General features: G+C 39.7%; 1 protein-coding gene across 3 annotated transcripts in view; it reads right to left on the reverse strand.

Moving 5' to 3' along the window:
* Positions 1–14,958, reverse strand: part of txnrd1 (thioredoxin reductase 1) — an 86,505-nt gene that overhangs the window by 51,674 nt on the left and 19,873 nt on the right. For 2 of the 3 annotated variants that reach the window (XM_062983043.1, XM_062983042.1), the window contains 2 exons: positions 11,072–11,208; positions 7,055–7,115 (listed from right to left, as the gene is read on the reverse strand). In XM_062983043.1, coding sequence (XP_062839113.1) covers positions 7,055–7,115; positions 11,072–11,208 — 198 coding nt within the window. Of the gene's footprint in view, positions 1–3,001; positions 3,021–7,054; positions 7,116–11,071; positions 11,209–14,958 lie in introns of those variants that run through there. The other variant, XM_008110591.3, reaches the window with a different exon arrangement.

The following is a 14,958-nucleotide window of genomic DNA, read 5'->3' on the forward strand; positions in this document are numbered from 1 at the left end:
TCAAAATATCATGTTTCAAGACCAAAGTTTACTGGCATTTTGGCTGCCTTTACAAGATGAATTCAAATTCTTATCTGCAAAAACAAAATTAGTATTGCTGCCTTTCTCAACTACATGCCTCTGTGAAAGGGGATTCTCTGCCTATACAGGTACCAAAACAAAATACAGAAGCCACTTCAATACACAACAAGGTATCTGCCTGCAATTATCATCACTTGAACCTAAAATAAGAAAACTGTGCAAAAAAAATTGCAACTACAGTTGTCTCATTAAATGTTGGGAACCACTGACCTAGAAAATATTGGGGTGCTTATTTCTAAATTGGCCAATACTACCTAATTTGGCTTCTGATAATCTCTTATCTAGTGAACCAATCTAAATTAATCTCAGTCTTTTGTACTATGCCGTCTACATGGTATGTCTGCTTTTTCCTCTACACACAACATGGTTCAATTAATGTGGGTGCCGGCAGAAAACAATTAGCTTTATGTGATCAAAGGGAGACATTTTTGCTTCTCTTTCTTTATGGTCTCTTTGGTGCTGCTTGGTAATCTTTTTAGCACCAAAGAAGCTTAATTGAATTAAGTCTACACAATGCATCTCCTTTTCCATCTAAGCACCAGCACAATGTCCAGATTTGAGGTTTTTGGCTGTGCTCAGTCACAATATAATTTCTTCTCGTTCTGTCTTTTTTATTTTGCTTAATGTACAGTCTGGTTCTGGCAAACATGAAATTTTGAGATATTTTAGCTCTGCTGGTGGTGTGCGCGTCTGTGTGCTCTTAACAGAACAGTACAACTACTTTAATTTGCCTCAAAATATAAGCCAAAGTTCTGGCATCCATGAGCTTTCATCTCAATGAATTATTATGCTGTGTTTAGACCAAGGAGAAGAGACTTCAAGGTTAAGTTACTAGTAATGTCCAGTTTGACCCTGGTGCAAAAAAGTGCACTTAGTATTAAAGAGTTTTGTAACCAGGGAAGGTCACCACCATTAAAGAGCCATTTCAGGGACTTTTGAAGTCCCTGCCAAAGTGGAATAATAGAATCATAGAGCTGGAAGACGCCTCATAGGCCATCTAGTCCAACACCTTGCTACGCAAGAAAAGCACAAAGCACCCCTGACAGATGGCCATCCAGCCTCTGTTTAAAAGCCTTCAAGGAAGCAGCTTCCACCACACTTCAAGGCAGAGAGTTCCACTGTTGAACAGCTTTTACGGCCAGAAAGTTCTTCCTAATGTTCAGGTAGAATCTCCTTTCCTATAAAATAGCATCTTTGGTCCCTATTTCTGAACTTCCCAGCAGCGTTTTGGTTTGAATTTGGTAGGAATCAAGATAGGCAGTACATCTGCCACATCAGCCACTTTAGGTCTCTCAATAATGTGCCTTGGGTCTCAATCAAGAGAGCAAATGGAGTACAACAAGAACTCATCTCTTGCTACCCTACTCTCTTACTTTGAGAGTGAGAGAGGAAACTGCTCTCCATGGAGTTGGTCATTCCCAAGTGGCCAGTCCCAAGTGGTCCTTCCTTGATTTCAGACTGGAGGACAGGGTGCTTAGGGAGATTTCCCAAGATAAGACCGACCCAAGCTATTGGGTAGCCTTAGTAGCTCTGGAGACCCAAAGCATCTATTGTGACTAATGTCTTTAGAGGGGATGGTAGGACCACAACCTTCACAGTAGCAGATTGTCATGGGAGAAATCTGTATACAAAGGGGCTTCGGACTACTCAGAAGACCCATATCAGAGGGAAGGAGGGGGGAAAGCAGAACAGAGCAGTGAACTCATATGAATTGTAGACAACTGGCTGTATAATGTTGCAAGAGATGACTTAATGTGTAGGATTTAAGTATCAAAATCCCATGGTTAGTAATCTCTCCACTTTGCAAGATGTACATCTAAGATTAAAATCTGTGTTCCCAGTGTACTACAAGATAATAAACAGAAGTAAACAAAATGTACATGAATTATTCTATGGGGAGTTTTCCAGAGGGCAACACAGTTTCTTTACTGGATCTGTTCTAGTCCATGAAAAATAAAACTTAATTTAGAAACTGAATGTTCCTGCTTCAGCTTGCCCCAAGTCCAATAAAATTGTAACCTAGGTATTTTTGAAGGGTTTTTTTTACATCATTAATTTCCTTGTTTCCTGGTTCCTTGTCTATTCTTTGGTTCAAAAGTTCAGAATTATGTGTTCAGTTCCGTCTTCTAGAACATCCACTATACTGATGCTTTGATATTAAAATGTAATAAATATAATTTAACTTTCCCTCACCCAAAATGTTGGGCTGAACAGAACTGTGTGTGTGTGTGTGTGTGTGTATACACACACACATTCACATATCTGATCAATACAAGAACTGAAGGAGTTGTAGTCACTCTGGCTGTTAGCTAGAATAGAGCATTTTCTCAAGAGAGCCCAAATACCCTAAACAGTGGTTCTCAACCTGTGATTCCCCAGATGTTTTGACCTTCAACTCCCAGAAATCCTAACAGCTGGTAAACTGGCTGGAATTTCTGGGAGTTGTAGGCCAAAATACCTGGGGACCCACATGTTGAAAATCACTGCTCTAAAGGCACCAGATCTTCTCTAAATTTTAGAAGCTAAGCAGGGTCAGCACTGGTTAGTAGCTGGATGGAAAACTACCAATTACTATCAGGTGATGTAGGTTATGTTTCAGAGAAGAGCTAGCAAATCCATCTCTGAGTATTCCTTGAATTAAAAGACCCTTAAAATTCATGAGATTACCGTAAATCGACAGGCAACTTGAAGGCACTTAAATAAAAACCCTTATCTCCCTAATTCCCTAATAATCCTCTCATTTCATCTTGATCTGGGAACAGCTACTTTAGCTAAGACTTCTCTCTTAATTCCCAAAGAAGAAAATATGTTCTCAGTCTGTTTGTTTCAATAATAAGATGTTAGCAACTGCGATTGATACTTAATGCAGAACACTGAATGACTTAATAATTTGGGACATCTCAGGTTTTGGTCTACACACCTCAGGTTTATGCTGACCTTGTTGCACTTCTAGCATCAGGAACTGCTCCTGACTCTCAAGTGATTTAATCACAGTAACAACCAAAATGCTTCCTCTTCCTCTTCCTTAATTAGACTGCAGTAACGAAGAAAGCCTAAGGGGGAGCCTAGATCTTAAAGCTGACAACAGTGTGAGTTGATTCTCATTCATTTTCAACATGTACCCTCATTCTTCAATTGTAAGATGCCATCAACTGTAAGACGCACCCTAATTCCAATACCACTGCCACCACCAATAAAAATACATAAGATACAACTGTGATTCTAAGCTGCACCCCATTTTTAAAGATGTTTATATAGGGGGCTGAAAGAGTGTCTTAGAATTGAATAAATACAGTAGTAACATGTCCACAGCTGTGATGTCTCATGGGCCATGTAGTCCCGTTCCTAGTACTATTGTGGCGGACGAAGAGGAAAACTTGGGTTTCCCACCGATTCAGCCAGAATCGGAGCCCCTGCACCTGCAGGATGTTTGCCCTCAAGAAGTCAGCCAAACAAGCCTTGGGCAGAATTCTCCCTCGTTCTCTCGTAAGGATAATTATAATAGAGATAGAGGCGCTAGGGAGGCAAATCGCCGAAGCGCCAGAATCGCTGCAGACAATTAGCTGATTAAGCCTGTTTCCCTTGGGAAATTCTAAGGAGTCATGCATCTGGACACAGTTTGGGTTTCACTTCTTGTTCTCCAGGGAAAGTGTTCCTTGGCAGGAAAACAAGATCCTATATAGGTGTTTTACCGCAAGGAGATCCTTGCGGAGTCAATTCATCAGCTTGAGGAGTGAGAACGTGTGTGGACTACGCTACTCCAGTTCCTTGTTTCCAGGGCCAAGTTCCAAGCCTGCCTTGTTCCCCGGACCTCGCCACGGACCTTGTTCTAGTTCCAAGCCTGCCTTGTTCCCCGGACCTCGCCACGGACCTTGTTCTTGCTTTTGTTGCCTTGTATCAAGTCTTGTTTGCCAAGAATCTAGTTTGTTTTCCAGCCCTGTTGTCAAGCTTCAATGGACTAAAGGACCTTGTCATTTCCCCACACTTTGCTCGGCAGAGTGTGTGTTTCGGTTATTGGATTATAACTTTGGACCTTAATATCTCCTATTGGACATTATTTTCTTGGACTATATTTGACCTTTCCTGAAAGGTCTATTTCTGAACTTTATTCTTCACTTATTTTTATTGACTTTATATAATCCTTTAATAAAGATATTAGATAGATTCTGGTCTCTGCGCATGGTTATTGGTGCTCTGCAGCCTGGGTCCTGACAACAGCAAAGCCAACAACTTCAAGTGAAAAGTGTTGGAACTCAACCATATTTTGGAACAAGTGTGTAGTCCTCATCAAAGACTTAGATAGGCAGGTGAGTGAGCTGCCAGAGAAAAGCCCCTTCCCACTGGTTTCTTTGTCTGTCTTTCTCTCTGTCCACCTATCGCCTTTCTTGTTAGACTGGTGCTTCTTAGGGAGACACGCTATGCAAAGTTTCTGAGCAACTGCTCAGAGTTCTCCATTTTCTTCTTCTCCTGTAAGCATGGAGAGACAAGATGTCTTCTGTGAGTTATGTTCAATAGCTAGGCCGTGTTAACTTTCCTATCACAATATGTAGGTATTTTATAACTTTTAGGTTTGACTCTGTTCCTGAACTGCTTAAGCTCAATCGCTCTACTGCTACACTAGAAGCTTCTGGTCTGCTAAACTGCTGCTGCTTCTGATTTACCCTTCTGAATGCTTTTTTTCTTTTTGATAATTGCACCTAGAAATGTTTGTGATTTCTTATGAATGTACTTAAATCTTTAAAATATCTTTCAGATGTTCCTATCTATCACAAGCAGGAATAGAGAGAAAGAGAAGACTTTCATTTAGAGCATTTGGATGCCACACCTTTTGCTCTATGCAAACTGCTAAGCACAGCATGACAAGGCAAAAGCAAAAAAAAAAAAATTCCCACATCGTGCAACCAGGATATAAAAAGATATGTAAAATCAGAATTGGCAGAAGACCCATATACACTGCCCAATGTGAAACACCGGCAAAAGTGTCCCTAACATATATATCTCCAGCTTTTAAAAAAAGATGTTCAAAGAAGATGTCCAAGAGAGACTTCACCATCTCTTTAGGTATTTAGTTCTATTGCCAAACTACTTTTACCATCAACATGTTCTTTCTAGTTTTCAATCAAAATCTATCCTCTTGTAACAGCTTAGGACTATTAGACCTGGCTCTAAGCTCTGTGGCAGAGAACAAATCCACTCCTCCTTCTTTGTGACAGCCGTTAGGATATATATAAAGTATAGAGTACAATCACTTCACCCCTCGGTCTTCTCCAAACCGAACATGCTCAGCTCCTTCAACTTTGCCTAATACTTTTATCATCCTTGTTGCCCTTCCCTGAACCTGCTCCAACTTGTCTATATCCTGAGCACCAAGATGAGGCGCTCAGGAGTGAACAGAGAGCAGGCAGTCCTGAGTTATAAACATCCAACTTACAAATGAAGTGAGAAAAATCAAGGAAGTGAAATTCACTCCTGGAAAAGTTGTTGTGGGGAAAAGGTATCTCCACTGAAGCTTTATCACCAATCCTTATTTCCAGAACAAACCATTTTTTTCAAAATCCAATGTTCACAGGGACAAAAAGTGAGGTGAAATCTTCTAAACAGGCACTGACAACAAAATAAACACTAAAAAAGTGTTAACCCTTCCCAATGCCATCCAAAGTGCATACATATGCATGTGTGTGTGTGTGTGTGTATACATATATATATAGAGAGAGTATTACACTTAAAAATGTACCGTATACTTGAGTATAAGCCGACCTGAACATAAACCAAGGCATCTAATTTTACCACAAAAAACTAGGAAAAATCATTGACTCGAGTATAAGACGAAGGTGGGAAATGCAGCAGCTACTCGTAAATTTCAAAAATAAAAATAAATACCAATAAAATTATATTAATTGAGGCATCAGTAGGTTAAATGTTTTTGAATATTTACATAAAACTGTAATTTAAGATAATAATAAGACTTTAATAAGATAGGACTGTCAAACTCTGATTACCTATATACCCAAGTATAAACCAACCTGAATATAAGCCGGCCAGGACACTCATTCGAGTATAAGCCAAGGGAGGCTTTTTCTGCTCTAAAAAGGGCTGAAAAACTCAGCTTATACTTGAGTATATATGGTACTTGTTCCAACTTACATACAAATTAAACTTAAGAACAAATCTACAGAACCTATCTCGTTCGTAACATGGGGACTTCCTGTACTTCCAAAGATGATTCACCAACATGGGGTATAGTGAACTTTCCTCCTCTGATAAATTTTGCTCTTTTCCTTGTTCTTTTTTGAAACTGTTCCAATTTGTCTATATCCTTAAAATGAGGCAACCAGCCACTATGACCAATCAAGGCAATTCTGGGAATTGTGGCCCATAAAGTAATTTTGCTAGGCCTGCTTCAGACTATTTCCAACAGCCAGCATTTTTTTCTGCAGGGAAAATAGCCGTTGCAGAACTGGGGAGCCATTTCTAGATGAAGGGCTCCTAGTGCTAGAAGTCAGAAGGTGCAGCAAGGATTCTCTTTCTTTCTTGTGGAAGATTTTCAGGAGGAAAAAGAAATAAGCAAGAGAGCATTATGAATGAAGACACCATTGTCCAAACCACTCCCCTTGTAAACTTCCATGAATGAACCACGGTCATAATCAAAACCCTGAAGTGTAGCTAAGGGATACTCCTCCTTCAGTCACTGTCAAAACCCTCTCCCTTATTTCTCTCAAAGTGCCTGGGAAAATGAATGGACTGGGAGAAAGGATCCCCCAAAGACCTCAGGGCCCAGGGAGGCTCATATAGGAAGACATGGACCTTCAGGTAGCTTGGAGCCAACTCATACAGGTGAATGAGTGATGGGTTCGTTATAATCTAGCAGGAACTGGAACTGTTCAAGAGGAAGCAATCTTACAAAATAACTGCATGAGTTCTTTATAATCCAGCAAGACTTGCTATTTACATATTAGGATGTAACTTGTCTTACCTGTTTTGTCAAGTTCAACAACAGTGTAGGGAATTTTCATGGATTGGAACAGCTCCTTCACCTGAATTTTTATTGAAAGAAAGTATTGATATTAAGAATAACTAGTAGTTTGGAAAATATGGTTGGCTCACTTATTATGTGAGCCCATTGTACACAGTTTTATTTATATGCAAAGAGCTTTGAGTATCAGAGAACTACTCTGAAGGACCTAGTGATGGCTACAGAAGTGATCTCTCTGGTCGTCCGGGGCATATCTATGGTCAACGACAACCAAACGTTCTGCCATACGTTGACCACAGAATCACATTGAAGGCATAGATCTGACATGGGTGCTTATCTCAGACCCTCCTCATTTCCCCTGTCCTGTTGGCAGGACACAGCAGCCTGTTGCATCCTAATGCCAAAAAGTTGGGGGAGGAAGACACGTAGCAGCTGAGAGCTCTCTGGAGCACTCTCAGCCATCATGTGTCTCAACCTGCCTCCAGACCTAAGGATGGTGTGAGCAGCCCCATCCTTATGCTAGGAGGATGGCTCGAAGAAGGCACACAGCATTTGAGAGCCCTCTAGAGCACTCTCAATCACCGCCTGTCTCACCCTCCTCCTGGCATAATGCCAAGAGGACAGCCCGAGGATCGGGGGAAGAGGATAAGGAAGGGGATCGGGGAGAGGATCAGGGCGGTTGCTCCGAGGAGCCCGTCCCTATGCTGGGAGGACAACCTGAGGATGACCCAAGCCCTGCCCCCTCCTGGTCCCAACCTCTCTTGGACCCTTCCCCCCCCCCCCGGGCCCGCCCCACCCAGTGTGTGCCCAGCCCCCCTCCCTCTTGGCCCGGCCCTCCCAACCGGACCCGCAATGTGGCCCCAAGAGAAAAAAGTTTTCCCGTGCCTGGCATAGGTAGAACATGTCAGTGGTATTGCTAGGTCCACTACAGCAATTACAGTAGAGTCTCACTTATACAACACTCACTTATCCAATGTTCTGGATTATCCAACGCATTTTTGTAGTCAACGTTTTCAATGCATTGTGATATTTTGGTGCTAAATTCGTAAACACAGTAATTACTACATAGCATTAATGTATAATGAACTACTTTTTCTGTCAAATTTGTTGTATAACATGGTGTTTTGGTGCTTAATTTGTAAAATCATAACCTATTTTGATGTTTAATAGGCTTTTTCTTAATCTCTCCTTATTATCTAACATATTTGCTTATCCAACGTTCTGCCGGCCCGTTTATGTTGGATAAGTGAGACTCTACTGTATGTGTTACACTTTGGCAGGAAACCCAAGATATAATTCAGAGTAAAAAAAAAAATAGGGTTCCAGAGTATGTGGAGATCATATTACATGAAGCACATTGGAATAAATCCCTCATGTAATATGCAAGCCTACTGTATCTGGAAACTAAATCTGATTCAGAGTACAATCACAAGATGTTCATTGGTGGAGACTTCATGGAATAAATTGCATTTATTTTACAATAAGTAAAATTATATTAATTCCCATAAGTCTAAATCTTGTTGTTAGTTGCAACTAGAATAGGCCCATTAATCAGTTAGATTTATCCATGTGTTGGCCCTACTCTAGTTCAAGCTCACAAGCAAAATTCCAGCCATAATTTGCTCGTATTATCATCATTATCATTTGTTTTATATATTTCATGAATATTCCTAAGTATTATATGAAGATTAAAAGGAGGTTGGTCCCTGCCCACAAAGACAGGGTGGAAGGGGAATTTATAGAGGAACATCAGCAAAAAGTCTGTGTCACATAGTCCTTACGATGGCCAACAGGAATATAAATGTTTCAGGAAAAGGCGCCAAATCGCCTATGGTTACATAGCTGAGACAATTGAGTGAACTATTTTTGTCAGCCTTTCCCTCTGCTGTGGCTCAACAGGATGGGAAATTAAATATAATACAGTGGGGTTTTTTTTCACAAAATGGAGATTGATAAACATATACAGGCCTGAAAAATTGAAGATCTTAAAAATGTCTGTTGACTTTATTGGCTTTTGGATGTTGGATTTTGGTGTTCTAAATCCAAAAATGAGCTTAGATTTGCTCCATTACTTAGTTTTTTTTCCACAATGTACTTTGGTGGTGTTATGTTGTAATATGTGACTAACTAAAATTAGTAGGGGAAATTGTGAAAGTACTGTGTGTTGTTATGATACTTTTTATTGTGTTTTTCAAATTAGAAGGGCCGAGCAAGCTATTTTGCAATCTGAGGCAGAGCAGCAAATGTGTACCCTTCAACTGTCCTAGTTTGCTAAGGACACAACCACTTAATCTTCTGTCCTCAAACCATTTAGGCTGCTTTTAAATATTTCCCCATTTCCCTTTCCACTTTCCTCATTGCCCTCAGCAGAATTAAATGCAAATTTTGTCTATACTGAATCAAATTATAAGGCAGGACCTTTTATTAGTATCTTCGCCCCTATCTGGCAGCAAAAATACAGTAACAGGAAATGAAATAATTAATCACTTTTGCTTATCCTGAAAGGCAGAGATTGGCTATCTGAAGTGTCTTTCTCATTCTGCCTAAGGTTAGGTCTGGCCCTAAGAGGTAGCAAAATAATACTTGGTGGATAAGCTGAGCGAATGGGGTGGGAATTAAGGGTGCATCTACACTGTAGAATTAATGCAATTTGACACACTTGAACTGCTATGGCTCAATACTATGGACTCATGGGAGTTGTAGTTTGACATGGTCTTTAGCCTTCCTTGCCAAAGAGTGTTGATATCCCACCAGGTGATAACTCCCATGATTCCCTATTATAAAGCCTATGCAGATAAAGTAGGCTCAAACTGCATTAATTCCACAGTGTAGATGCCCCCTGAGAATAAAAAGGTATAATGAACATCACTCCTTGTTAAAATGCCAAGGCTTTTAAAAAATATGTTGTCGAAGGCTTTCATGGCCAGAATCAATGGGTTGCTGTGAGTTTTCTGTGCTGTATGGCAACATTCCGGAAGCATTCTCTCCTGACATTTCACCCACATCTATGGTAGGCATTCTCAGAGGTTGTGAGGTATGTTGGAAACTAGGCAAGCGGGGTTTATATATCTATGGAATGTCCAGGGTGGGAGAAAGATAGGAGAAAGACTTTAAAAAATGTCTTTAAACTGTAACTAGAAAACAGTAGCTATCATACCAATACACTTTGATGGTGCTCAGTGTGTTGTGACTTTGCTACAGCCTTACTGTAAAACAAAGCAAACTAATTTACTAGCTTTGGAAGGTGAGAAAACTCATGCTATCTTCAGACATCTTTTTAAGACTTGAAGAAACACTTAGCTTCTAAATACATGCTAAGTGTTGTCTCTGTTTCAATGCTTAGGCAATACTTCATGCATCTGATTGTATAAGTGGGCTCCTGTGCCAACGAAAAGGTGTGAATTTTTAAGGTATCACAGGACTTTATTTTGCTGTTGTTGTTGCTAAGACAGTTATCACCCTGAAAATACTTGTTCTGGATCTGATAAAAGCAATGCAGATCTCAGCTGATTTTCTGATGACAAGGATTATTCAAACCAGGATCAAACATACGTAGTTTAGCCAAACCACAAATTCCTGAGTTCAAATCTTCCAGATTATTCTGACAGGTTAAAATGGACCTCTTGCTAGTACATCCAAAACAATTTAAAGTATTAATGTATATGTGAAATATATATTAATTAATTTAAAATGCTAAAAACTATGGCCCAATCCAATTGCTACTTCCAATTAGAATAGACCCAATAAATCAATAGGAGTTGAGGAAATCAACAGCTATGTAAATTTCCTATTTGATTTGGGATTAACAGTTAGATTTGGGCCTAATATTTATCATGTATTGCTCTGTAAGGCTCCTCAACTGCCAAAATGTTCATGATTTAAGAAGAATAGCGACATTAATTTTATTTTGTATTATTTTGTGTCAATTTTTGGAACTCTTCAACAACTTTCTCAGCATTCATCTTTGTTTTCAGATACCAAATTCTGTAGCCTTTTGCTCAAAAACAAATGCATTACCTTGGAACACTTGCTGCAGGTTGTGTTACTGAAAATGATAATATTGTTTTTCTTTACAAGTGTCTCAATTACTTGTTTCCAGTTTCCCGTTTTTTTCCCTGAACGACAGATTTCCAGTGCCTTCTGAGCCAAAACTTCTGTTGCAACAAGAAATATAAATTATATTGTAATGCTAAGAAAGAGGTTCAAAGGTAAGAAAGTTAATTATTTATTTTCACAGTTTATTAACACTGTAATCACAAACACATCTACTTGGAAATTAGATCATTGCACTGAATGATATTTATAGTTAAGTATGCATAAGATACTTAACCAACTTGATTCTCAATATAGTGTTCTCCAATCAGTGTGTTGGCTAATAATGGGACTTATAGTCCAATGAACTTGGACTGTACTAGGTTGCAGAAATTTGCTCTAAACCTAGAATCAACCTTGACAAGGCAACAGAGATCTGTAATTGGGTCTCTTGTCTTCTATGATGTAGTTGACCAGGATGGGCCTTCTTAAACTTTTCCACTTAGGACTTCTTTTGGCCTGAGAAATGTTTCATCACCCTGGGTATATAGGTATAGAAAATAGGTATAAAAGCCAAGCATTTAGTGACAACAAACCAGCATTTGCAAGGCTTGATAAACAGGTTGATTTTCCTGCTGAAGCATCTTCTGCATAGTCCACTATAAACACTGCACAACAGATTTGTGTAAATGTCTAAAATAGCCACTAGGTAATGTTAATAATAACAACATATTATTATTACTATTATTATTATGTTAATAATCTCATCATATGGGCTAAATTGCCCATCATACGACGATTCATCTTCCCTTTTGCAACGGAGCCCACTGGCTCCCATCCCATAACACACATCTACATCTACTGACACACCACATAGAGTTCTTTCATGAGCTCAATGTTTTTATCAATTCTGTTGTTACACACCTTTTAAGAGTGGACACTGATATTCCTGTGTGAATAATAATAATAATAATAATAATAATAATAATAATAATAATAATAATAAACTGGGATCTGCACACATCATCCAAAAATACATCATACAGTCCTAAAGGCTTGGGAAGTGTTTGACTTGTGATTTTGTGATACGAAATCCAGCATATATATCTCATTTGCTGTGTCATACTCTGCCTTTGTGTCAATAATAATAATAATAATAATAATAATACACTTGATTTATATTCCGCTCTATCTCCCTGAGGGGACTCAGAGCGGATTACAACATAAATAGATAGGCAAACATTCAATGCCTTTAATACAGTGGAATAGCAATGACATACAAATACACAGAACAAAAGTACAGTAAAGCTTCCCCTTCCATCTCTGGCTTTCTGGTGCTCAACTCTGGCCATGGGGAGGTACTCTAGTTTCATTTCCAAGCCAAGGAGCCTGTTGTTCATAGACACCTCCTGGTTGTGCTGCCGGCATGGCTGCATGGGCGTCTTTATCATCTTCTTGCAAAGGCGGTACCTATTGATCTACTCACATTCATATGTTTTCGAATTGCTAGGTTGGCACGACCTTGGGCTAACAACGGGAGTTCACCCCGACCCACAGTTTCGAACTGCCAACCTTTAGGTCAGCAGATTCAACAGTTCAATGGTTTAACCCATTCTGCCACCGCGGCCCCATTTTAGTGCTTTTGAGCAGATTTTTGCATCTCATATATATGAATTACAGTGTCTTGAAAGTCTATTGGAAGACTTTGGCCATGAAATGAAAACCTCTCTCCCCATGATCCCCATGATCTGAGAATTTAGCCAAGGAATCCCCTTGCCTGACTTCTCTTCATTAAAATATTGAGAAGACATGGGCCAGTCTGGCCTTTTCTTTGCATTGCTGCAACCAGAAGTACAGCACTTCTCGCCAGCAAAATCCAGCAAGACTCAGAAGGGCAATTTATCCTGTCACTCTTAAACTGGATCTTTACAGGAATATCTTCTTTGCTAATTGGCCCCATCCCACACTACTCCCCTGTATCCCAGTAACAGATTAGAAAATTATTATACTTCTGAACCCTTTTCTCTCTCTTTTCTGATCTGTCTTAAGATCCGAGTACTTAGCCACAAATTTTCTCAGTCTTGTGATTTAACTCATTGAATTGATATTTCCCCAGAGAGAAGCAAATGCAATTTATTAGCTTGTGTTTTGTAGCTAGTGTTTGCTATTTATGAAGTTTTAATACTGTATAACTTATATCCTTTCCAAATGTAATCATTGTATATCTCTGGACTCTTGAATAAGGCTCCCTTTTAGATAACTTTGTGTGGAAGTAGGTTGAGTCTAAAGATGTGCAATGGTCAAAATATCCCTTAAAGGTATGTAGACCCAGAGCATGTATGAGTTCAGGGCTCTAGAAGCAGACTTAATAACACCAGACTGCAGTCCTGTCCTTTCTCTCCTGGGGTCTTTGACAAAAAATTAAGAAATCTTAATTCAGTTTGGCAAGATTTGGTTTCTCTCTAAATTGTCACTGGAAAGATCAGTTGTTAATATTATAGGAGACAAAAAGTAGTAGACCAGCTGTTCAGACCTACCAAAAGATAGAAGCAAATGAGACTGAGAATCACAGATAATTTCTCAGACTGAATGTTGTGATGTTATGTTGCCAAATAACATGTTATGTTATGATCTTGTCAAAATGATGGCAGTCTTGGGAAGGTGTCCTGTTTTCCCCAGGCAAAACATTACAGTGAGAATGATATGCAAAAGTGGCATTAATCATAACCACCTGAGCGATGTTGTAAAGCATTTTGCTACCCTCTACTTTTAATAGCTTTGTGCATGATTGCAGCCTATTTTAAGACAAGCATAGAGGAATTCAGTTGTGTAGCTCCAATTAAAGTTAATGGAGTTGTTTTTGTACACCTAGGTTTTCACCTGAAGACATTTTAAGAGCATTGTTCCGTCCCCCAGGACGATGGTTTACCTTACCTATTGGTCGTTTGTTTGTTTTCCCTCCTTTGCATCTTGTTTCAGCCTCTGGCTGCAAAGCCCAGGAAAAGTGGCTTGGAATCTGCAAAAGCTGGCTGCAGTTTTCTTTGCAGTGATTGGTCAAAGAGTGCAACATCTTAGGACCGCCCTTTTTACCAGGGTCTAGTCTCCATTTTGGAGCTTCATTCTGGCTATAGTTTTCCAACGTGCTGGAGCTGTGCAAGGCTAACTGGGACAAATCATCCTCAAAACCAGGCCAATCTAAGCCTATCCAAATTAGATAAGTATTGAATTATATTGATCTGGAATAGGAAATCTAGTTATAGGAGCAGGGTTATTCTGTCGCTTCTAGAACTAATCTTTGCTGTAAAGATAGGGAAGGAAAGAGTTTCTCCTTCTAATATAGGCAGCGTGATTAGGGTATAGTGGTTTTATAATCACCTTTGCTTTCTGGAACCAGGGATAATTCTGTACCTAAAACCTATAGAAATTTGTTTCATTTTCTGCAACTTTAAGATCTGTGCCAGGTTTACAACCTTGTATGAATAAACATCCTTTTTGAAGTTATCCAGACTCAGTCGTTCAATATCTATAGGACAGCTTATAGGGATTTGCAGTTCGCCCGGATAAAGGACAGCACGTTTCAGTTTTATAGTTTTTTATTGTCCGGCGGACGGCACAGTTTTGAGGTAGATCAGCGGTTTTTCCGCTTCAGCTAGCTTGCACGGCTTTATAGTTTTTTATAGTTTAGGAAGTTTTAGTATAGGCTGCGGCTTTTCCGCCTGAGCTCAGTCTGCATACCTAAAGACTCTACCAGCGTCTGAGGCAGTGGAGCCCGCTCTCAGACCTGAAGGAGTCAATTAGTGGGGCTCTATTTCCTTGCTATTTGGCTCGCGTGTGCGCACGTGGCCCAGTGGCTTTCTGGGTTTGCACAGGCT

This window comes from Anolis carolinensis, chromosome 5 (assembly GCF_035594765.1).
Source record: "Anolis carolinensis isolate JA03-04 chromosome 5, rAnoCar3.1.pri, whole genome shotgun sequence".
Lineage (NCBI taxonomy): Eukaryota > Metazoa > Chordata > Lepidosauria > Squamata > Dactyloidae > Anolis > Anolis carolinensis.